This window comes from Rhinopithecus bieti, unplaced genomic scaffold (assembly GCF_001698545.2).
Source record: "Rhinopithecus bieti isolate Rb0 unplaced genomic scaffold, ASM169854v2 scaffold_1014, whole genome shotgun sequence".
NCBI classification, from domain to species: domain Eukaryota; kingdom Metazoa; phylum Chordata; class Mammalia; order Primates; family Cercopithecidae; genus Rhinopithecus; species Rhinopithecus bieti.
In genome coordinates, this window is record NW_016803499.1 from 914,278 (window position 1) to 937,702 (window position 23,425).

General features: G+C 39.4%; 1 protein-coding gene and 1 long non-coding RNA gene across 3 annotated transcripts in view; one reads left to right on the forward strand and one right to left on the reverse strand.

The window, feature by feature from the left end:
• The window catches only part of LOC108538299 (uncharacterized), a 12,181-nt gene extending 11,339 nt beyond the window's left edge, over window positions 1-842 (reverse strand). Inside the window, exon 1 of the long non-coding RNA XR_001888041.1 lies at window positions 520-842. This is a non-coding gene — a long non-coding RNA (uncharacterized LOC108538299). The remainder of the gene's footprint in view (window positions 1-519) is intronic.
• The window catches only part of MICU2 (mitochondrial calcium uptake 2), a 120,777-nt gene that overhangs the window by 29,155 nt on the left and 68,197 nt on the right, over window positions 1-23,425 (forward strand). For both annotated transcript variants that reach the window (XM_017886323.1, XM_017886313.1), the window contains one exon: window positions 11,023-11,163. In XM_017886323.1, coding sequence (XP_017741812.1) covers window positions 11,023-11,163 — 141 coding nt within the window. The remainder of the gene's footprint in view (window positions 1-11,022; window positions 11,164-23,425) is intronic.

Consider the following 23,425-nt stretch of genomic DNA (forward strand, 5'->3'; position numbering starts at 1 on the left):
AAAAAAAAAAAAAAAAAAAAAGAGACGGGGTTTCACCATGTTAGCCAGAATGGTCTGGATCTGCTGACCTCGTGATCCGTCCGCCTCGCCCTCCCAAAGTGCTGGGATTACAGGCGTGAGCCACCGCGCCCAGCCAAGCAATTTACATCTTAAATAAATTGCTTAAAATTATGGTTTGCCTTATGATACTGAGAGGTGAAGCCAGCTGGGCTTCTGGGTCGTGTGGGGACTTGGAAAACTTTTCGGTTTAACTGGAGGATTGTAAATGCACGCATCAGTGCTCTGTGTCTAGCTAGAGGGATTGTAAATGCACCAATCGGCACTCTGTAAAATGGACCAATGAGCAGGACCTGGGTGGGCCCAAATAAGGGAATGAAAGCTGGCCTCCAGAGCCAGCAGCAGCAGCCCTTTGGGATCGCATTCAAGGCCGTGGAAGCTTTGTTCTTTAGCTCTTCATAATAAATCTTGCTGCTGTTCATTTTTTGGGTCCCCACCGACTTTAAGAGCTGTGACACTCACCACAAGGGTCGAGGGTCGGGGGCTTCATTCCTGAAGTCAGTGAGACTCCGAACCCACCAGGAGGAGCCAACAGCTCTTCCGGCGCCATCTTTAAGAGCTGTAACACTCAACTCGAGGTCCGCTGCGCGACAAAGAACCCACCAGAAGGAATAAATTCCAGACACAATACTTTTTATCTTTGTAAGGAATTGACTTAGTCCTAGGAGATAATAGTCCAGTTTCTTTTGACACCCTGAAATCCCTACTTGTATGTCAGCATACTGAATTGTTACTCATATCGATGCGTTTCCTGAAAGTGATACCTCGTTATGACTACGACTGAACTAGTGGTAAGTTCTTTGAAAAGTGTGTGTTAACAGAAAGGTGAAAGCATTTGCATCATGTGGTCTAATTTTATTTGACAGTTAACAGTATTTGAAAACCCCAAACTGTCTACCTTTATTTTTCTGAAAGAGAATACGTTTCCACTGACAGCTCTGTTTTCAGTTTATGTAGATATAGCCCTGGTATTTTTATATAACATAGGTTCTATGAAGTACTTTGAATATATAGTAAAATCAGTAATGTTGAATTTATATGGCATCAGGTGGAGTATGAGGCGTGTAGTATATGTGAATCTTCCAGGTAACTAAAATTACCTGTGTAAGCAAGAAAACATTTGTTTTTTATTATTTACATTAAAAACAGCTAGAATGTATTTCATATTTTTCTACATTCTAATATTCTCTAAGAATAAATTACTCATGGACAGAAGATCATCACCATGTATAGACCTGTGGCTGTTGATTGCATGTAATAACATTGATTGGTCCAGGAAATTGCAGCTACGTCTACTATAAAGAAAAATTTGAAATCCCAGGACCCCCAAACTTAAGCCTGGAGGCTGAATCATGCAACAGAATACTCTAGCAAGGTCCTCCTGGAAAGGAAAAAAGCCTTAGGCATGTGGGAAGGGCTACCCCACAGACTATTCATAAGGAAATTCTTTGCTAGCCTCCCATAAACAGGGGCATGCCAATTATAACTTTAGATGTACAGTCTAAGTCTAGCTCCTAAAACTAAAGTCTGTTAAATTCCACACTGATAATGTCGATTGCAAATGTATCTCCCCAGGGGAAGAACAAAGAGAAAACTACTACTGCCTTTGTCTCCACTCACCTTACCTTCTGTAAAATGTAGATTCACTGGGCACTAACCGAAGTCTCACAGGAATGTAACCATTCGCCTTACCCTTACCTGCCCCTCTTCCTACATGCCTTCCCCCATTTTAAGGAAATGTATAAATGTATAAATACAAAAACTCCTGAAAACCTCCAGAACAACAGCCACAGATGTGTTTGTAGCTTATGTTTTTCCCGGACACAGCCTACAGCTGGCTTAATAAACCTCAATGATTAAAGCTTATGCTGCAGTCACTCATTTCACTTGTCACTGTTTTGTATTATTTTTGTCTCCTGCCTTACCGTCAGGATGTTAGGTCTGCCTTCTGCCATTAGCGTACTTTAATCTAGCACTTATAATTTAATGTTTTTAATATGGCAGGGTTTTGAAACTAACCAAGTTTATTAGATTGATAGGTAGATTAAGAGTGCTGAATCATGGTATCAAATATCCAATTCTAAATTTCCATATAGGCTCCAGTGTCTTACATATATGGTGGCTATTTTATAGATTAACAAAAGAAAATGTCGAAATTCATGATGACCTTTGCAGTATTGTATGGCTGCTGTTACTTTCCTCTGTCCATTTTTTGTCACATACCCCATAGATCATCTGCATCATGAATCTGGCTCCCCAAATGTCAGAGCCAACTTTAGCACTTTAGCATAGCTTACTCTACTATTGTTCCCAGTCTTGGCAAACTCCTGCTTATCCTTTAAGATCCAGTTTAAATATCTCCTACTCTGTAATGCCTTCCTTTTTTTTTTTTTTTTTTTTTCCTTTTTTTTTTTCTTTTGAGATGGAGTCTTGCTCTGTTGCCCAGGCTGGAGTGCAATGTCGTGATCTCAGCTTACTGCAAGCTCCACCTCCCAGGTTCAAGTGATTCTCCTGCCTCAACCTCATGAGTAACTAGGGTTACCGGCGCATGCCACCACACCCAGATAACTTTTGTGTTTTAGTAGAGACGTAGTTTCACCTTAAGTCTACAAGGCAGTTTATTGGCTCTCTGCCTTCTCATAGAATTTATGTATAGTTCTCCTAGAGCGTTTGTTAAAATTATCTATCATAATACTAATAGCTAACCTTCTAGAACATTTAATGTGTGCTGGGCACTATGCTGAGTTTTATGTGTATTATTTCATTGAAGGCTCATTAAAAAAAAAAAAACTTTGAGATAGATACTGTTGTTTTTTGCATTTCACAGATCAACTGGGGTAATGTTGCCCAAGTGACAGAACTAGAATTTAAATCTAGGCAGTTTGAGTCCCCTTTACTCATTTTCAGATGAGTCAGGTGAGGAGCAGAGAGATAATTTGTCCAAGGTCACATACCTAGTGACATAACTAGAATTTGAATCCCAAGCAGTTTGATTTCAGAGCTAGTACTTTTAACTGTTTATTTGCTATCCAATACTTCCCTGTGTAAACTCCTTAACGGGGAGACTTCATAGTATCTGTCTGTATATTCCCAGAACAGTGACACAACAGTTTCTTAAATGTTTGAGAATGAATTAATGAATTTTTTCATTGCCTAATATGTAAACAATATTAAGCTAGGTGTTTGTGTTTGTACTGTTATTAGATGTAATTTTTTTCTTTCTTTTTTTTTTTTTTTTTTTTTTGGAAGGAGTCTCGCTCTGTCGCCCAGGCTGGAGTACAGTGGCGCGATCTCAATCTCGGCTCACTGCAAGCTCCGCCTCCCGGGTTCACGCCATTCCGCCTCAGCCTCCCGAGTAGCTGGGACTACAGGTGCCGCCACCACGCCCGGCTAATTTTTTTGTATTTTTGGTAGAGACGGAGTTTCACTGTGTTAGCCAGGATGGTCTCGATCTCCTGACCTCGTGATCTGCCCATCTCGGCCTCCCAAAGTGCTGGTATTACAGGCGTGAGCCACCACGCCCAGCCTAATTCTGATTTTTTAAAAAATTTTTAATTTCTATTCTTTTTATAGAGACAGTCTCACTACATTGCTCAGGCTGGTCTCAAATAACTTTGATATCTTGACATTTATTATACCTCCTGATCTTCCCCATCCAAACTGATGTGCTAACTGTACTTACTTAAGTCTACAAGCTATTTTCTTTGCCTTAGCTCAGTTTACCAAGCCTAGCCTACCACGAATATGCCACAGTGAAAGAGAGACAACAGAGATTAAATGAGTACCCAAAGCAACATGGGTTGTTCAGGGAATATGAAAATAGCAGCAACAAAAACAAACAAAAGCATCCTGAAACCTAAGAGGAAAGAGAAACAAAACTGGGAAAAGAGAGAGCACGCATGTATGTTGTCAGGAAAACCACACAGATAGAAGGAAGGAAGAGGTGATGAAAGAAAGGAGAACACAGTTAAGAAATAGTTTACATTTTCTGCCAAAGGCTTGTTGTAAACTATGTTTTTAGTTGTTCAGGGTTACTAATAAGGGATAATTTGGCATGCATTACCTTAGGCTATAAATTAGCAGCATTTGGACATTAGCCACTTGTTCCCAGCATTTATCTGAAGTAGTTAATAAGCAAACTAGTTAACCAAACATGGTATGGAACTCAAAAGACCTGACTTCTGGTCCTTTGCACAGAAGTGTTGGACTAGATGATCTCTAAGTCCCTTGTAACTCTTAAAATTCTATGTCGTATGTCAGTTATAGTCCCAATATGTATAAGGCACCAGGCCAAATGCTTTCCACAGTACAGTGAAACAAAGATGAAATTTATGCTTCAAGAGTTGAGTTGAAAAAATAGACGAAAAACAGACAGCTTGTTTTTTATCACAGCTTGTTTTTTATCACAGCTTGTTTTTTATCACAGTGCACTCGTGGAAATGACATAATAAGGCACCTTTTTTCTTCTTGGGAACAATATTGTGGCTATTACATTCTTGACCATTAAATCTATCCAGTAAGTCTGAGATTTGATCAGAATTATTATAAAAATGAAGTAAAGCAAGCTAAGCCTGACAGATGAATAGAAGGTGAAAAATGGCATTGGCAAATTAATCTTCCAAATTCTATGAAATAAGCATAAATATAGAATGCACATTGATTATATTAGTGATCCTTTAAAATGTACTTTTAAAATTCTACTACTGTATAATAAAGATGACCTAAAAAAAATCTATGTTGGTTCATCAACTTGGAATTAGAAAGGCTCTGGTAATTTCAGAACAATACTTTTTTTTTTTTTTTTTCCTTACGNTTTTCCTTTTTTTTTTTCTTTTGAGATGGAGTCTTGCTCTGTTGCCCAGGCTGGAGTGCAATGTCGTGATCTCAGCTTACTGCAAGCTCCACCTCCCAGGTTCAAGTGATTCTCCTGCCTCAACCTCATGAGTAACTAGGGTTACCGGCGCATGCCACCACACCCAGATAACTTTTGTGTTTTTAGTAGAGACGTAGTTTCACCTTAAGTCTACAAGGCAGTTTATTGGCTCTCTGCCTTCTCATAGAATTTATGTATAGTTCTCCTAGAGCGTTTGTTAAAATTATCTATCATAATACTAATAGCTAACCTTCTAGAACATTTAATGTGTGCTGGGCACTATGCTGAGTTTTATGTGTATTATTTCATTGAAGGCTCATTAAAAAAAAAAAAAACTTTGAGATAGATACTGTTGTTTTTTGCATTTCACAGATCAACTGGGGTAATGTTGCCCAAGTGACAGAACTAGAATTTAAATCTAGGCAGTTTGAGTCCCCTTTACTCATTTTTCAGATGAGTCAGGTGAGGAGCAGAGAGATAATTTGTCCAAGGTCACATACCTAGTGACATAACTAGAATTTGAATCCCAAGCAGTTTGATTTCAGAGCTAGTACTTTTAACTGTTTATTTGCTATCCAATACTTCCCTGTGTAAACTCCTTAACGGGGAGACTTCATAGTATCTGTCTGTATATTCCCAGAACAGTGACACAACAGTTTCTTAAATGTTTGAGAATGAATTAATGAATTTTTTCATTGCCTAATATGTAAACAATATTAAGCTAGGTGTTTGTGTTTGTACTGTTATTAGATGTAATTTTTTTCTTTCTTTTTTTTTTTTTTTTTTTTTGGAAGGAGTCTCGCTCTGTCGCCCAGGCTGGAGTACAGTGGCGCGATCTCAATCTCGGCTCACTGCAAGCTCCGCCTCCCGGGTTCACGCCATTCCGCCTCAGCCTCCCGAGTAGCTGGGACTACAGGTGCCGCCACCACGCCCGGCTAATTTTTTTGTATTTTGGTAGAGACGGAGTTTCACTGTGTTAGCCAGGATGGTCTCGATCTCCTGACCTCGTGATCTGCCCATCTCGGCCTCCCAAAGTGCTGGTATTACAGGCGTGAGCCACCACGCCCAGCCTAATTCTGATTTTTTAAAAAATTTTAATTTCTATTCTTTTATAGAGACAGTCTCACTACATTGCTCAGGCTGGTCTCAAATAACTTTGATATCTTGACATTTATTATACCTCCTGATCTTCCCCATCCAAACTGATGTGCTAACTGTACTTACTTAAGTCTACAAGCTATTTTCTTTGCCTTAGCTCAGTTTACCAAGCCTAGCCTACCACGAATATGCCACAGTGAAAGAGAGACAACAGAGATTAAATGAGTACCCAAAGCAACATGGGTTGTTCAGGGAATATGAAAATAGCAGCAACAAAACAAACAAAAGCATCCTGAAACCTAAGAGGAAAGAGAAACAAAACTGGGAAAAGAGAGAGCACGCATGTATGTTGTCAGGAAAACCACACAGATAGAAGGAAGGAAGAGGTGATGAAAGAAAGGAGAACACAGTTAAGAAATAGTTTACATTTTCTGCCAAAGGCTTGTTGTAAACTATGTTTTAGTTGTTCAGGGTTACTAATAAGGGATAATTTGGCATGCATTACCTTAGGCTATAAATTAGCAGCATTTGGACATTAGCCACTTGTTCCCAGCATTTATCTGAAGTAGTTAATAAGCAAACTAGTTAACCAAACATGGTATGGAACTCAAAAGACCTGACTTCTGGTCCTTTGCACAGAAGTGTTGGACTAGATGATCTCTAAGTCCCTTGTAACTCTTAAAATTCTATGTCGTATGTCAGTTATAGTCCCAATATGTATAAGGCACCAGGCCAAATGCTTTCCACAGTACAGTGAAACAAAGATGAAATTTATGCTTCAAGAGTTGAGTTGAAAAAATAGACGAAAACAGACAGCTTGTTTTTTATCACAGCTTGTTTTTTATCACAGCTTGTTTTTTATCACAGTGCACTCGTGGAAATGACATAATAAGGCACCTTTTTTCTTCTTGGGAACAATATTGTGGCTATTACATTCTTGACCATTAAATCTATCCAGTAAGTCTGAGATTTGATCAGAATTATTATAAAATGAAGTAAAGCAAGCTAAGCCTGACAGATGAATAGAAGGTGAAAATGGCATTGGCAAATTAATCTTCCAAATTCTATGAAATAAGCATAAATATAGAATGCACATTGATTATATTAGTGATCCTTTAAAATGTACTTTTAAAATTCTACTACTGTATAATAAAGATGACCTAAAAAAAATCTATGTTGGTTCATCAACTTGGAATTAGAAAGGCTCTGGTAATTTCAGAACAATACTTTTTTTTTTTTTTTTTCCTTACGAAAATTTGGTTGTAGCAAAGAAACACATTCAGTGCATCCTACTTACTTTAAATTTGATTGAACTAGAGAAGTAACACCTACCATTTAGGAAATGGACAACAGTTAGCCCAGGAACTAAAGGATGACTAATTCTAGTTCTGTTCTTTGTTATTTTTCTCTGAAGTTTAGCTTAAATCCTATTCTTTTCAGAAAAACTTTCTCAACTACCATTACCCACACTGCTTTTTCTATTTTCCCAATTTATATTATTCTAACAGGAGCTAGTATAGGATCGTGGTTGAGACAGTGGGGTTGATGTCATACTGCCTATGCTATCACTTACAATCTAGGCAAGCTGGTTAACTTTCACAAGCCTTAAGAGTTTCGGGTGTTTCTGTTTTTTTGTTTTTTGTTTTTTGGTAGAATGAGGATGACAAAAATGGTGTCTACTATTAAGGGCATTGTGGAGATTGAGTAAGAACAGGTATGTAAAGATATTAGCACCCTGCTCTGCATATACTACATACTTAATGAACGTTAGATACTATAATACAGAGTATTATATATTAATATATAATCCTACAGTATATTATAATACTACAGAGTTGCCCCCTTGATTCTTATGTGTTCTGCCTCTTCCTAGAGTCTCCTCAAATTAGTAAATGCTCAATTCAGTGTTTTCTTCAGAAAAGGTGGGGCTTAGGATGAAGAAAAAGACTCTGATAGTAGGAGATGGTGACTTGGGGGCTTCCTCTGCATATTTCATAAGGGAAATGGTAGGATTACAGTCTGCCGTGGTGATGATCTCCAGATGATAGTTTTGTACTCTATAGGCAGAGTATGAGAGGTAGTAGAGAGGATTAGGAAAAGGAAAGACATTATTGGTGCCAACAGTGGGAGTTGAAAGGTCTGTGAGTAGTAGAATAGGTTTATTTAGACTATGGAGTAGCCGGAAGGAAAACCTACATGCCAAAATGAAGTGGGGAGACGTTGATAGGGTTGTTGGAAGGTTTTATACCTCACCGTGTACTGGTAGAGGCATGGCAGTCGGACAGATTCAGAGGTCATTTTTATGTAAGTGACCTTCTAAATTCATGGTCTGCAATTCAGTGACGGCCTCAAGCTTGGAAATGAACCTCTGGAAGAAAGCGAGCTTTAGTTTCAATTCCTCTACCTTTTCTTGTTCACTACCGCGGATATTTACCCAAAATTCAAAGGAATGACAGTTCAATCAACCTTTCAACTCAGTAAGGTGGCACTTCCCTGAGTAACTGACTCAAGCCCTTCAAAAATGTTATCCTGTGAGTTACAGGCATATATAAGCATATAAAAATGGTAACCATAAGATAGAGGAGTCTGTGGGGTCTAATCCTCCTAGAAGAAAAAGACAAAAACAGAATTTCTTTGAAAATAGTTTTCTGTCTTGCTGTAAGAGAGTGGGAGGTTAGTGTTTTTACTTTTTGATGAGATTTGATATTAGGATCAGGAAAGAGTAAGATTACTGCAAGGTAAAGGACAATCAGAAGAAACAGAGTTGATGGCTTGTCTTGTTATGGGACCAGTAGGGGACAGGCATAAATGAATAACTGACCTTTTTTAGTTGGTTGAGGTTTGGAAAGAAGAGTTTATTTTTACAAAAAGGATTAAGTTGTTGGTTGAAAACATATATATTATTTTTTACCAGCCATGAACAACTTAGTTATGAGGAAGTTTAAAAGAGCCAACATTCATTTAGAGATGTGAGAACATACTTTTTTTCTGTATAGACTATTGAACTTTTAATCTTGTAATATAGTATATATTAACATTAGTAAAGCAGATATAAAAATTCTCTAAACTCACAGCGTAAGTGCCCATGTTCACCTTCTTTCAGTTCTCTAACATATGCTGTATTCTTCCTCATATCTAGGATTTGGTGAATGCCATGACATTTACTGAGAATACTCTTACCCACCCTCTCATCCTCATCTCAGCCATATACTTGTAAATTCGTTGCCAGAACGCTTAGTACTTTCTGATAGGAATTAGTTTATCTACCACTGTTTTCCTACAGATATTTAATAACAATTTGTTAAAATGGTATATCTATTGTTACGTATAGATATTTATATTTTACTATGTGTGTATGTAAGTATATTTGCCTCACATATAAAATGTTCAGAAAGTATCAATAAAATTTAGTTTTCTGATTACTGGGATGGTAAGTGTGGACTTATGTAATTAAAACATTCCCCTTGAGTTATTTTTGTAGTAGTCACTTAAAGGAAAAGAGAAGGAAAGGCAAAGAGGAGGTAAGGGTACAGATCATTACAATATTATTGATATTCTCTACATGTGCAATATTCTGGTAGGCACTGACAACACAAAAGAGGTGTAAAACTAGCTGCTCAAGGAAACCTATTGTCTAATTAAGAGAGAAAATTAATACTGGTCAGAGAACTGAAATCAGCCAAAAAGAAGGGCTTTGAACAGCTTTGAATTTGGAGAGATTTAAGCAACTGGAATTCATGTTTTTCCCATTTCAATTCAGATCGGCAGTCACTGAACATTGCCTGTGTGTCAGGGAGAATTATAGAATCAGTATTAAGTGTGAAAAGTAGGTGATATGTCCAGGAAGGATACTGTCGTCCAGGTTAGAGCAGTGCATCAGGAAAGCAATCCAGGATGAAAGCCTGCTATTGGATTTCACAGATAATATGTCTTGTATCAAGGTTCGTGCATTGACATAGGTGCCTGTTAACTGCTGTGTCATCTTCCTCCAGTCTCCCTAGTTCACCATGCCCAGTCATGTGTAGGAGGATATTGTGGTTGTTAAGAGATTAAAACCCTTTGAGTCAGACCTAGCTTTTTAGCCTGCCTCTGCCATTTACTTTTCAGTTTCTGTATCTACTGCTGTATCTACTGTTCAGAGTTACTGTGAGGATTAACTAAATAATCTATGTGAATACTTAATTAGTACAGTGCCTAATACATAGAAAGTGCTCAATGAAAAGTTCTTTATAAAGATTTCGGTACTGTCTTCATTAGCATTTAGTCAGGGTCTAAGTCCTACTGCCTGAAGTGCAGACTCTTCCATTATATTCGTATATATTCCACAATATTTTACCCATCCTTCTTCTTCTGGCTCTTTCTACCCATTGTTCTCTCACATTTCTGAAAGCAAAGCTATTTATCTAGTATAATATATTTTATCTTTTTGAAAGCACAACTTTACATATTCTGTTGCCTTCCTGACTTTCTTCTGCCACTTTCTTTCCTCAGTCACTCTGGTAACGTTGGCCTTTCTGCTGTTCCTCGACCACACCAAACTTGTTCCCACCTCATGGACTTTGTGCTTGCTTAGAATGCTTTTCTTCCAGAGACCCCCCCCAGGACACACTGACTCCACTTTGTTTAGTCTCTCTAAATGTTACCTCTTTAGAAAGACCTTCTCTGACTATCGTAAGGTATTACCACCTTATCCCTTTCTTATCCTGCTTTATATTTCTTTGTAGTACTTCTTACTGTTTTACATTAGTTTATACATTTATTCTTTAATTGCCATTCTCCCTTTTTGGAATGTCACTTCCCTCAAGTTAGTCTAATTCACTGTTGCATCTTCAGTGCAAAGTAGGCACTCAGTTAATATTTGTTAAATGAATGATTTTGAAAGTTTGGAGATTGTCAGATCCAGGCGTGAAAATTGCTAATTTTTAAAGATTGTCCTAGAAGTGACTGGGAATAACACTGAAAAAAATCTTAAATTGCAATTTGTTTTCTTTTAGAAAATGTTGAACATGGAATAGCAGGGAAACTGTCCCTTCGTAAGCAGCGCTTCATGCAGTTTTCCTCCCTCGAACATGAAGGAGAATATTATATGACACCACGAGACTTCCTCCTCTCAGTGATGTTGGAGCAAATGGAACGTGAGTTGGGTCTTTTTTTAATTAAAAAAAAATCAAACTTCAGAGCTGAAAACCTGTTTTCAGGATTGATAACAGCTTTTCTTCATTTTATCATCTTTGTACCATGCATTTGCTTATTTAGACTTTTCATTTCTTGTGACACTACTTATACTTTTATATTTATCTTGAAATAGTTGTTTTGTATATAGGTTTCTCTAAAGAGACAGGAAAAATGGTTTAAATTTTAATTGCCACTAAATACGTCATTAGTAATTACTTTGTCCATGTTTTAAATTGGGCCAAAAAAAAAAATGAAACTAGATTTGAGAAGTTAGGAGAGCAGTCATAATGTCACAGATAGAAAATCCTGAAAAAAATGAGAAACAAGTTGAAAAACTATAATTACATAATTTTATTTAATAAGCAGCCAACTTACATTTGTTTCAGAATTCAGAAATTCTTAGTTTTATTATCTAAACTAGTCCTCACTTTGCATAGAGTGGATTTGGCCCCATCCTCTGTGCCCGTGTTGAAGAAGTAGTCTATGAAAACTTGTTGGCTTTCTGACACCTTCCTAAATGTACTGGAATACTCGCTATAAATACGCAGCAGCTGAAACGGGTGAGAGCAAGGTGAGCAGTCATAGTATAGATTGAATTCAAAAAGGCTGAGAGAACTTGGGGCAGCATTATAAACATTGAGGGATGACGAACAAAAACAAAATGAGTGATCATGGTGTATTCTAGGGACAGTAAATTCAGTAATCACTGGAATGAAAGGATTACTCTAAGCAGTAGTGAGGGATGAAATTGAAAAACAGATAAGGTCCGGATTATCCAGAAAACTTCAGTGACCCTTTCCAACCACCAGATGAATGGTATTTGGCAGGGATGAATGGCATTGAAGGTTTGTGAGCAGAAAATACGGTGCTAAAAATATGTTTAGGGTTTTGTTTGTTTGAGACGGAGTGTTGCTCTCTCTCCCAGGCTGGAGTGCAGTGGCACTATCTCGGCTCACTGCAACCTCTGCCTCCCAGGCTCAAGCAATTCTCCTGCCTCAGCCTCCTGAGTAACTGGGATTACAGGTGCCCGCCACCATGCCTGGCTAATTTTCGTTTTTGTTTTTTTTTTGTTTGTTTTTTGAGACGGAGTCTTGCTCTGTCACCCAGGCTGGAGTGCAGTGGTGCGATCTTGGCTCACTGCAACCTCCACCTCTCGGGTTCAAGCAGTTCTCCTGCCTCAGCCTCCCAAGTAGCTGGGATTACAGGCGTGTGCCACCACGCCCACCTAATTTTTTGTATTTTTTAGTAGAGACGGGGTTTTACCGTGTTTGCCAGGATGGTCTCAATCTCCTGACCTCGTGATCCGCCCTCCCCGGCCTCCCAAAGTGCTGGGATCACAGGTGTGAGCCACCGCGCCCGGCCTTGTATTTTTAGTAGAGACGGAGTTTCACCATGTTGGCCAAGCTGGTCTCAACCTCCTCACCTCAGGGGATCCGCCCTCCTTGGCCTCCCAACATGCTGAGATTGCAGGCATGAGCCACCTCGCCCAGCCTAGGTTATTTTATTACAGCTTTTTTGCAGGGAAGTTTGTGTATATTAGAAACCTTAAAGATACTTACCCACATTAATGCAGTAAGTTCGTAATATAAGTAATCAAAGATATGCAAAAAGATTTCTCTTAAAAAGTAGTTTAGCCTCTGACGTGTGAAACACTTGGACATCATGAATTCCTGTTAGATTCATCAGGGAATTGAGGTCACACTTGAGCTGGAAACTGAAGGCAAGCAGGCCCATAGAGTCAGCTTACTGCCAACAGACACCAATAAGAACCCACCACTGCAGCCGGCTTCAGGTAGGAATATTTGAAGGGTAATTAATTGCTGGAGTCTCAGTGTGAACTAGCTTGGGAGGTAACAACTACTGAAGAACCAGCCACAGAGAAGCCCATACGCTTTTGTGATTTTTACCTTGCAGAACTCTGCCAGGTTCTCACAGTGAAGATCTAAGAAAATGCTCTCCTCTTTCCATCACTGGGAGGGAAAAGTAGCCATTTTTAGACACTCCCAGAGTATTTCATTCTCCTTAAGAAAGGCCTGCACAGAAAAGAAACTTTTTTACTGGAGCCCAGCCAACTTAGGGGGATGGAAATTCCCAAATCTAGCCCCCTCTGGCCTTCTTGTCTCACCAAAGGGAGCAGAAAAACAAAAAAACTGAGAACCGCTTTTGAAGGGCACATCTCTTCACAGTCACACAGTCTGACTAAGAGGCTGACAGCTGATCATAGGACTGTGCAATACCTACCTCCCTTTTCACCTCACCACCACATCGACAGAGCAGGCCCCTGTACAATCATAAGGCAGGACTGAAAGAACTTACCTCTTAGATTTTATTTAAGGAGAGAAAAGACAACAGGAGAGAAAAAGAAAGGCACCCGAGGAAATTTTAGCCTCTGTCACCTACAACGACAACAAACAGTAAACACAACCAGTTCCTACCCAGGTAAACATAAAAGGCCAGTCTACCTCAGTAACTTTTACCAAATACATCATGCCTGACTGAGAACCAAAAGGCATGTTAAAAAGAAAAAGCACAATCTGGAAAGACAAAGCAAACATCAGTATCAGATTTATATATAGCAGATATTTGGAATTATCAGACCAGGAATTTAAAATACATTAATATGCTAAGGGCTCCAATGGAAAAAGTGCACAGCACTTAATGTAATGTAAACAGAGGCAGAGAAATTCTTAGAACAAACTAAAAGGAAATGCTCAAAATCAAAAATAGTGTTACAGAAATGAAGAATGCCTTTGAAATTAGCCAGGTGTGTTGGCACACACCTGTAGTCCTGGCTACTTCGGAGGCTGATGATCACTTGAGCCCAGAAGTTTGAGGCTACAGCAAACTATGATTGCACCACTGCACTCCAGCCTGGGTGACAGAGTAATACCCTGACTCAAAAAAAAAATGCATTTGTTGGGCCCATCAGTGTAATGGATCTGGCGGAGAAAAGAATCAGTGAGCTTGAAAATATGTCAGTAGAAACTTCCCAACTTGAAAAGCAAAGAGGACCAAAAAGACTGAGAAAAACAGAATATTCAAAAACTGTGAGTCAATTACAAACGGTATAACATATAAGTAACAGGAATGCCAGAAAAAAAAGAGGAAAAGAAATATTTGAAATAGGCCGGGCGCGGTGGCTCAAGCCTGTAATCTCAGCACTTTGGGAGGCCGAGACGGGCGGATCACGAGGTCAGGAGATCGAGACCATCCTGGCTAACACGGTGAAACCCTGTCTCTACTAAAACAATACAAAAAACTAGCCGGGCGAGGTGGCGGGCGCCTGTAGTCCCAGCTACTCGGAGGCTGAGGCAGGAGAATGGCATAAACCCAGGAGGCGGAGCTTGCAGTGAGCTGAGAACCGGCCACTGCACTCCAGCCTGGGCGACAGAGCGAGACTCCATCTCAAAAAAAAAAAGAAATATTTGAAATAATAATGACTGAAAATTTTCCAAAATTATTAACAAATGTCAAGCCATAGATTCAAGAAGTTTACAAAAACACCAAGCAGAATAAATACCAAGAAATGTCTAGTTATATCATATTCAAACTGCAGAAATTTTTTTTTCTTTTTTTTTCTTTTTTTTTGAGACAAAGTCTCACTCTATCGCCCAGGCTGGAGTGCAGTGGAGCAATCTCGGCTCACTGCAAGCTCCGCCTCCCGGGTTCACGCCATTGTCCTGCCTCAGCCTTCCCAGTAGCTGGGACTACAGGCATCCGCTACCACAGCTGGCTAATTTTTTTTATTTTTAGTAGAGACAGGGTTTCACTGTGGTAGCCAGGATGGTCTCAATCTCCTGACCTTGTGATCCGCCCTCCTCGGCCTCCCAAAGTGCTGGGATTACAGGCATGAGCCACCGCACCTAGCTAGAAAAATTTTAAAGAACAAAAGAAAGAGAAAAAAATCTTGACAGAAGCCAAAGAAGAAAAACACCTTATCTGTAGAAAACAATGGTAAGAATTATATCATATTTCTTTTAAGCAAGAAGAGTGTGGATAAATATTTAAAATTTTGAAAGAAAAATTTACCAATGTAGAATTCTGGATCCAGTGAAAATTATCCTTCAAAAGTGAAAAAGAAATACATTCTCAGACAAACCAAATTTGAGAGAATTTGTCACCGGTAGATCTGATTTACAAGAAATGTTCAAAGAAACATTTCTTCTTTGTTTGAAGAAAGATGTTCTTCAAAAAGAAGAAAAATGATATATCAGGAACTTGGCATGAAGAAAGGAAGACAGTTAAGTTAGAAAAGGAATACATGAATATAAAACTAAATCACATTTAAAATATTGATATAATAGATAACAGTTTAATCAAAATAATAACACAATATTGGATGATCAAATTGTATGGATAAGTGAAATGTATGACAGCAATGGTATAAGGAACAGGAGGGAGGAATTAGGAATACTTTTGTTACAAGATACTTGTACCACCCATGAAGTGGTATAGTGTTATTTGAAAGTGCACTAAAATTAGTTGCAAATATATATTGCAAACTTCAGGACCACCACTAAAAAAAATATTTGTAATAAATAGAATTGACATTCTAAGAGAGGAGAGAAAATCAAGTTATGTAAAATACTCAGCTAAAACCAGAGAAGGCAAAAAAAGAGTAGAAGACAAAAAAATGAAACAAAACTCAAGTGCAATAGTTAGATATGGTAGATATCAATTCAGATATATCAACAGTCAGTGTAGATACGTATTTTATGCATGTTGTTTATAAGAAACCCACTTTAAATGTAAAGATACAGATAGAATAATTGCTAACACTAATCAAAAGAAGGCTGGAGTAGCTATACTGGTTTCAGATAAACCAGACTTAAGAGTGAGGGAAATTATCAGGAATAGAAAGAGGCATTGCATAATGATTTTTTTAAATGGGTGAGTACTCCAGGAAGACATAACTGTCTATAATGTATGTATACCTAACAACAGGGCATCAAAGCGCATGAGGCAGAAACTGATGGAACTGCAAGGAGAAGCAGGTGTGCTCTTGGATGCTGTCATACTTGGAGATTTCAAGAGCCTTCTGTCCTTGATTGACAGATTCAGCAGAAGGAAAACCAATAAGGATATACCTGAATAGAATAGCACCATCAATTAACTGGCTCTAATTGACACTTATAGGATATTTCATCCAATGATAGCAGAATATACGTTCTGAAGCTAACCTGGAACCATTCACCAAGATAGACCAGATTTGGGGTCATAAAACACACTTAAAAAATTTACAAGAATAGGAATCATACAAAGTATGGTCTTAGACCACATAGACTTAAACTAGAAATCAGTAACAGAAAGATAGCTGAAACATCCCAAAATATTTGGAGATTAAATGACACATTTTAAAATAACACATGGGTCAAATAAGGAATCTGAAAAGAAATTTTAAAATGTTTCCAACCAATGAAAGTGGAGCTGGCATCTTCAGAAGAGTATTTGGTACCTGGAAGAAAACCCTAGGCAAGAATGATTGAGATAACCCGGTGGAAAATGTAAAAACTTTTAGGACCAGTCAGAGAAAGAATAGTTTTGAATTGAATCAATGTAATATAGTCAGTGGGATAAGCTATGTAGCTAACTGGAGTCTAGATGTTGTTACAGGCACTCAAATTGAAAATTTTTACAGAACATTCTGCTACTTAGATATTTCTACAAGCATAATTGGGCCTGTTGGCCTAGTTTGTAACCCCTAATCTATAAATTGAGTGTAATTGCCATAATCCCAATGGGGTAGGTAAATGTGTGCTCACACATGTATGCACACCTGTGTGTGTATGTTCATGTTTTTTGACAAGCTGATTTGAAAATTATATGGAAAACACGGGGCCTGAACTAGCAAACACATTCTGAAAGAAGGAAAAAAATGGGGAAGTTACTCTTTCAAATAATGAGCTTTATCATAAAACCTCAGTAATCAAATGGCATTGGCATAGAGAGAGACAAACTGACCATTGGAACAGAATAAAGGGCCCAGAAGTGCAATGGAACTTTCATCTATGAGAGAGGTGGCATTGTAAATCAGTGGAAAAAGAGGGACTGTTCAACGAATGGTACTAGTACAGTTAGATATGCATGTGGAAAACAAGCAAACATTTTTCAAAGATAATTTTAAAATCTGTCTCCTTAGGTTAGAGAAATCTTCCTTAAATAAGCCACAAAAGCACTATCACAAAAGATTGATAAAATTCAACCATATTAAAATTAGAACTTCTATTCTTAGAGAAATTGAAAAGGTAAACCAAAACTTCCAAAATTTAAGACAATACTTAGTATATGTAGAAAACTACAAATCAATAAGAAAAAGACAGTTTTTTTTAAAAAAAGGGACAGAAGTAATAAATAGGCATTCACAGAAGAGGAAATGTATACAAAAAATGAACATAAATATATTTACCCTTATTAGTGACTACAATAAGATATAATTTTGTACATATTAGATTAGCAACAGTTAAGTTTGTTAATGACAGCGGTAGAAGGGAATGTAGATCAGTAAAGATTTTTATACCCTGTTAGTTGGACATGCCAATTGAAACTACTACTTTGGTCTGGGCACGGTGGCTCACCCCTGTAATCCCAGCACTTTGGGAGGCCAAGGCAGGTGGATCACCTGAGGTCAGGAGTTCAAGACCAGCCTGACCAACATGGAGAAACCTGTCTCTACTAAAAATTAGCCAGGTATGGTGGCGTGCATCTGTAGTCCCAGCTACTCAGGAGGCTGAAGCAGGAGAATCGCTTGAACCCAGAAGGTTGCCATGAGCCAAGATCGCACCACTGCACTTCAGCCTGGGCAACAGAGCAAGACTCTGTCTCAAAAAAAGAGAAAGAAAGAAACTACTACTTTGGAAAACAATTTAGAACTGTTTTATAAAGTTAAACATTAGCATAACTTTTGATACACAAATCCCATTCCTATATATACTCTATATGCAACAAGAATATTTGCCCCTGTGCAGTGGGATATATGTATAAGAATGCTTATAGTAGCAGTGTTATATTAGCAAAAAAAGCTGGAAACAACTCAACTATCCATTAATAACAGACTGGATAAATAAACTGTGCTACAGTATATTCACACAACGGAATTTTACTGAGTAAAAGTGAACAAACTTAAACAATCGACTTTCATCATGGCAGCGTGAGTAACTCCATTGGCCCACTTCCCACTGAAACTGGTAAAAAAATTTAAGACCTTCCTTCAGAGTCTCTGGAAGTGGTCTTAGAGTCATACAGCACATTAAAAAACATCTGTTTAAGAAGATCTGTAAGAAAAGTGAGAGTCTAGGATGCTTGAACTAAGAACTCCCTCCCTACCCTGTCCCAGTTTGTTGAATGGAAACTTATTCCAAACTGGTGCAGCCAAGAACAGAGGGTTTCCTCTCTCCTCGGTACCCATTCAGAGGGCTTTCTTCCCAGAGAAACAGGATATCAGCATTTCTCATCCTGCCCCCAGCTACTTGTTGCTGAGGCTAGTTCTGGGGAGTGCAGCTGAGAAGTGGGAGCTCCCTTCTCCCACCCAGCCCTCACCTGTGAAATGGAAGCTCCACCTTGGGCTCTGTGCTACTAAGAATACTGGGACCCTGATTGCTCTTGTCTCAACTTGTAAGACAGGTTCCACACTGAGAGAGGCAAGTCAAGAAGACCTGAAGTTACACCATTGGTCCCACTCCCAGCCCCAGAGCCCAGCCCACAGATTTTGTGGGGTGAGAAGTGGAGGGTGTGGGCAACAGGTAAAACAAATAGCTCCTCATCTCTTCCCAGAGAAACTGACTTCATCATCAACAGAAAACGCAGAAGTTCAAGCCTAAGAGCCACACTCAAAAACAAGCAGAGGTTGTGGTGAAAGGTAATTTGGAGGACCCTGACAAATTCAATTAAGATAACAGGCTAAACTGTAGGCTGGCTGCTTTGCGGAAGAGAACTAGGGAAAGAGACAGCTGTAAGGAGCCCTCCTGGGGCCATTACAAATATTAAACACTGACCATGGAAATTATTCCTTCAAAGGACCCCAAATTAGTGGAGCTTAACATCTTGGTATGGTCAAGAAAAAGGAAACTAGAGTGCTACCCAAATTACTGTCATCCCAGGGTGACTGAAGGCATACCCCAAACTGCCTCCCTGAGGAGCAGTGTCAGAGGCTTAACACTGGGGGCGATAGTCTTCATTAAAACAATCCAGCTTGGCACTAAACAAAGAGCAAATAAGCAAATAGCAATAACAGCCCTGGGGAGCAGGGAATTGTTAGTAGTACTCAGAGTTGCTACAGTTTATTATCTGAAATGTGAGTTTTTATAACAAAATATTGTGAAATATGCAAAGAAACAGGAATATATGACCCTACTGGACAAAAGCAGGTAACAGAAACTGCTTATGATTGCAACCAGATATCAGATATACCAGAAAAAGACTTCAGAATAGCCATTGTAAATACATTCAAAGAACTAAAGTAAACCCTGATTAAAGATTATAATGTTTCCACTTTTATTATTCATTGGAATGCAATTAAACTATCAGAAGGCATTTAGCTAAATCAAGAATTCAGTAATTTTGCAGGCCAAATAATACATCCTTTATGCATATGCTGTACTTCATCTTCATTTTTCATCATGGATAAGAAGAATAATCTTGGTTGCATTCCTACAGATCATGATGAACAGCAAAATAAGGAAAAACAGGGCCAACCCACTGACCCATGATCTCCATGAAGAAACAGAGAGATACAAAACAGTCTAAGATTTATTAGATCCTAAACTGATTTTTACCTGGTATTTATCTTTTTGGATTTTTTGTAAATAATATACTTTATTAATAGTAGTTAATGAGGCTTATGTAAACCATCTCCCCATGCTCCTTTCAAGTAGACACTCAGTCTTCCTGGTTCCATGGTAGGCTTGAGGGAAATCAGTGTCATCCTCAGTCCTCCATTGTGCACTCTAAAAACCATCAAATGTGCTGCTTTGAGACCTAGCTTATCTAGCCAGAATGCCATTTCCCTTCTTACATTCTTTTCTGCTGAATTTCTTTAGCCTTACAGTTCTTTAGTTCTCATTTCCAGTGGCCTTCATTCTTACTCACTTCCCATGTCCATTACCTGGAATTGCTCCAGTTTTAAAATCTCAAATTGCAGAATCCCATTCTCTGGCAACAACTTGCTGTTGTCCCCACCTTACCTATTGTCTAATATCCAATGCACCTATTCTCAGATTTAATAAAAGCTTCTAGTCTCAACTATCCCATTATTCCCAAGCTCTCCACTATTCCAGGGTATTTTTCCTCCCCTGTAGCTACAGGTTTGTCATTTTGTCACTGAACTACTTGCAAATATCTTTCCCCTTTGTTGTTCTTGTCGGACTTAGCCTGCTATCAGCTTTGGGAGAAAATCGTGTGATTGTGTAGACCGGAGCCACTAATTTCATAGTCTTCACCTTCACCTAGAGTTTCCAATCGTTTTACACATGAATTAGCTTTCTCCTGTTTCCTTCGTCAGCTCTTCTCAACTCTTGCTTCTTTTTTCAGACTTTTTATCACATCCTTTTTTCACATTTATAATATTATTTCACCTATTTTTAACTGAGCATATTAAGGCCATAAGCTAGGGAGTTCCTCAGATCACCCCTTCCTGCCCGAGAACTCGCCTACATGCTTTCTAGCCATTTAAACTGGAAGTAGTGCTCTTGCCCTGCTCAGGCTGATTCCTCCGCCGCCTCCTCTAGTTCCATCACTTTTTCTCTCCACTGTCTCATTCTTTTTTTTTTTTTTTTTTTTTTGAGACGGAGTCTGGCTCTGTCACCCGGGCTGGAGTGCGGTGGCCGGATCTCAGCTCACTGCAAGCTCCGCCTCCCGGGTTTACGCCATTCTCCTGCCTCAGCCTCCCAAGTAGCTGGGACTACAGGCGCCCGCCTCGTCGCCCGGCTAGTTTTTTGTATTCTTTAGTAGAGACGGGGTTTCACGGTGTTAGCCAGGATGGTCTCGATCTCCTGACCTTGTGATCCGCCCGTCTCGGCCTCCCAAAGTGCTGGGATTACAGGCTTGAGCCACCGCGCCCGGCCAACTGTCTCATTCTTTAAAACTTCCAAATAGTCTCATGTCTTCACTATCCTGAAAACTCCCTAGACATTAGAGATGTAAATTTAAGAATCTTCAATATATATGTACTATTTAAAGCTAAAATACTGGATGAGATCTCAAAAATGAGTTCAGGTAGAAAAGATAAGTCAAAGAACGGAGTGGTGAGTTACACCAATGCTTGGAGGTGGAGGGATGAGGAAAACCAGAGAAGGACCAGCTCAAAGTAGGAAGAAAACCAGGAAAGCAGAGTGTTGTGAAATTTAAGTAACGAAAGCATTTCGGCCGGGCGCGGTGGCTCACACCTGTAATCCCAGCACTTTGGGAGGCCGAGGTGGGCGGATCACGAGGTCAGGAGTTCGAGACCATCCTGGCTAACACAGTGAAACCCCGTCTCTACTAAAAATACAAAAAAATAGCCAGGCATGGTGGCGGGTGCCTGTATTCCCGGCTACTCGGGTGGCTGAGGCAGGAGAATGGCGTGAACCCGGGAGGCGGAGCTTGCAGTGAGCCGAGATCGCGCCACCGCACTCCAGCCTGGGCGACAGAGCAAGACTCAGTCTCAAAAAAAAAAAAAAGCATTTCAAGGACGGAGTAATCAACTATGAAAGATGCTGTTGAGAAGTCAAGTCAGATGAGGACTAAGAATTGACCATTGGATTTGGCAATATGTGGGTTACTAGTGACCTTTATAAGAACAGTTTTGGTGCATTGTTGTAAACACGAAAACCTGACTAGAGTGAGTTTAGGGAAAAAAATGGGGAAAACAAAAAATAAACCCCAGAGTGGCTTGCCATAAAGAGAAAGAGAGAGATGAAGCAGTAGACGGAGGCGGAAATGCGATTAAGAGGATCTTTTAATGTGTGTTGGTAGATGAGACAGGAAAACGTGGCAGTGCAGGAAGAAGAAAGAATTTCTAAAAGTCCTTGTGAAGACCAGAGGGAAAAGAGTGTGAGAGCACAGTGGAAGCTTGGATTAGGTAGGAGCACAGAGTTCCTTCATGATAGTGGGAGAAAAGGCATACACACCACATGACAGCTAATGGGAGTTAGTCAAGTTGTTTATCATCTTTCTTTTTTTTCCCAGTGAATTAGGAAGCCAGGTCATCAGCTGAGAGTGAAGATGGGGGAAGGTATTGAGGTTTGCAGAAATAGCCTTATAAAACAGTGAGAGAGTTGATGAATTGAGAGAAACTGTATGATCGACAGTCGCCTTATTAAAGTCCCCACTTGAGGTTATTAATTTTGAAGTTAAGTCTATTTATATGCTTGCTTTGGCAGCACGTATACCAAAATTGGAAAAATACAGAGATGATTAGCATGGCCCCTGTGCAAGGATGACACGTAAATTCATGAAGCATTCCATCTATTTTTTAAAATGTATTAAAAAAATAAGTCTGTTTAGCATGATTGTGGTGGTTCTTTTTCTCCACTGTGTTCAACTGTAAAAGTGCTAGCATGGAATAGGCAGAGAGTTGGATCTAGCCAGCGTTGGGATTAGCCAGGAGCATATGGCAAAGTGAAAGAGAAGCAAAAGGAGTCAGTGTGTACACAAGGGAACAGGTCTGATGGTTGACCGTGGAAGCTGAGCCAGGTGGCATGTTAGGACATGAGCAGGTGAGAAATAGTGAAAAGGTCGTAGATTCAAATAGATTGTAGGGCCCAATGAGATCAAAGGATAGTTGGAGTCCACACGCATAAGTGAAGAACAAAAGAAGAATGAGCATTATTGTATTGTTGAGAGTACAGGTCCTAGAATAGGACAGAAAGTGAGTTTGAGTACTGGCTCCACCGCTTAGTAGTATTGTGTCTGTGGGCAAAGTTATATAAGCTCTTAGCCTCGGTTTCCTCATCAGTAAAATGGGAATGCTAATAGTACCTACCTCAAAGTGTTGTTGTTTGTTTTGCTTTGTTTTGTTTAAGAGATAGGGTCTTGGCCGGGCGCGGTGGCTCAAGCCTGTAATCCCAGCACTTTGGGAGGCCGAGACGGGCGGATCATGAAGTCAGGAGATCGAGACCATCCTGGCGAACCCGGTGAAACCCCGTCTCTACTAAAAAATACAAAAAAACTAGCCGGGCGAGGTGGCGGGCGCCTGTAGTCCCAGCTACTCGGGAGGCTGAGGCAGGAGAATGGCGTAAACCCGGGAGG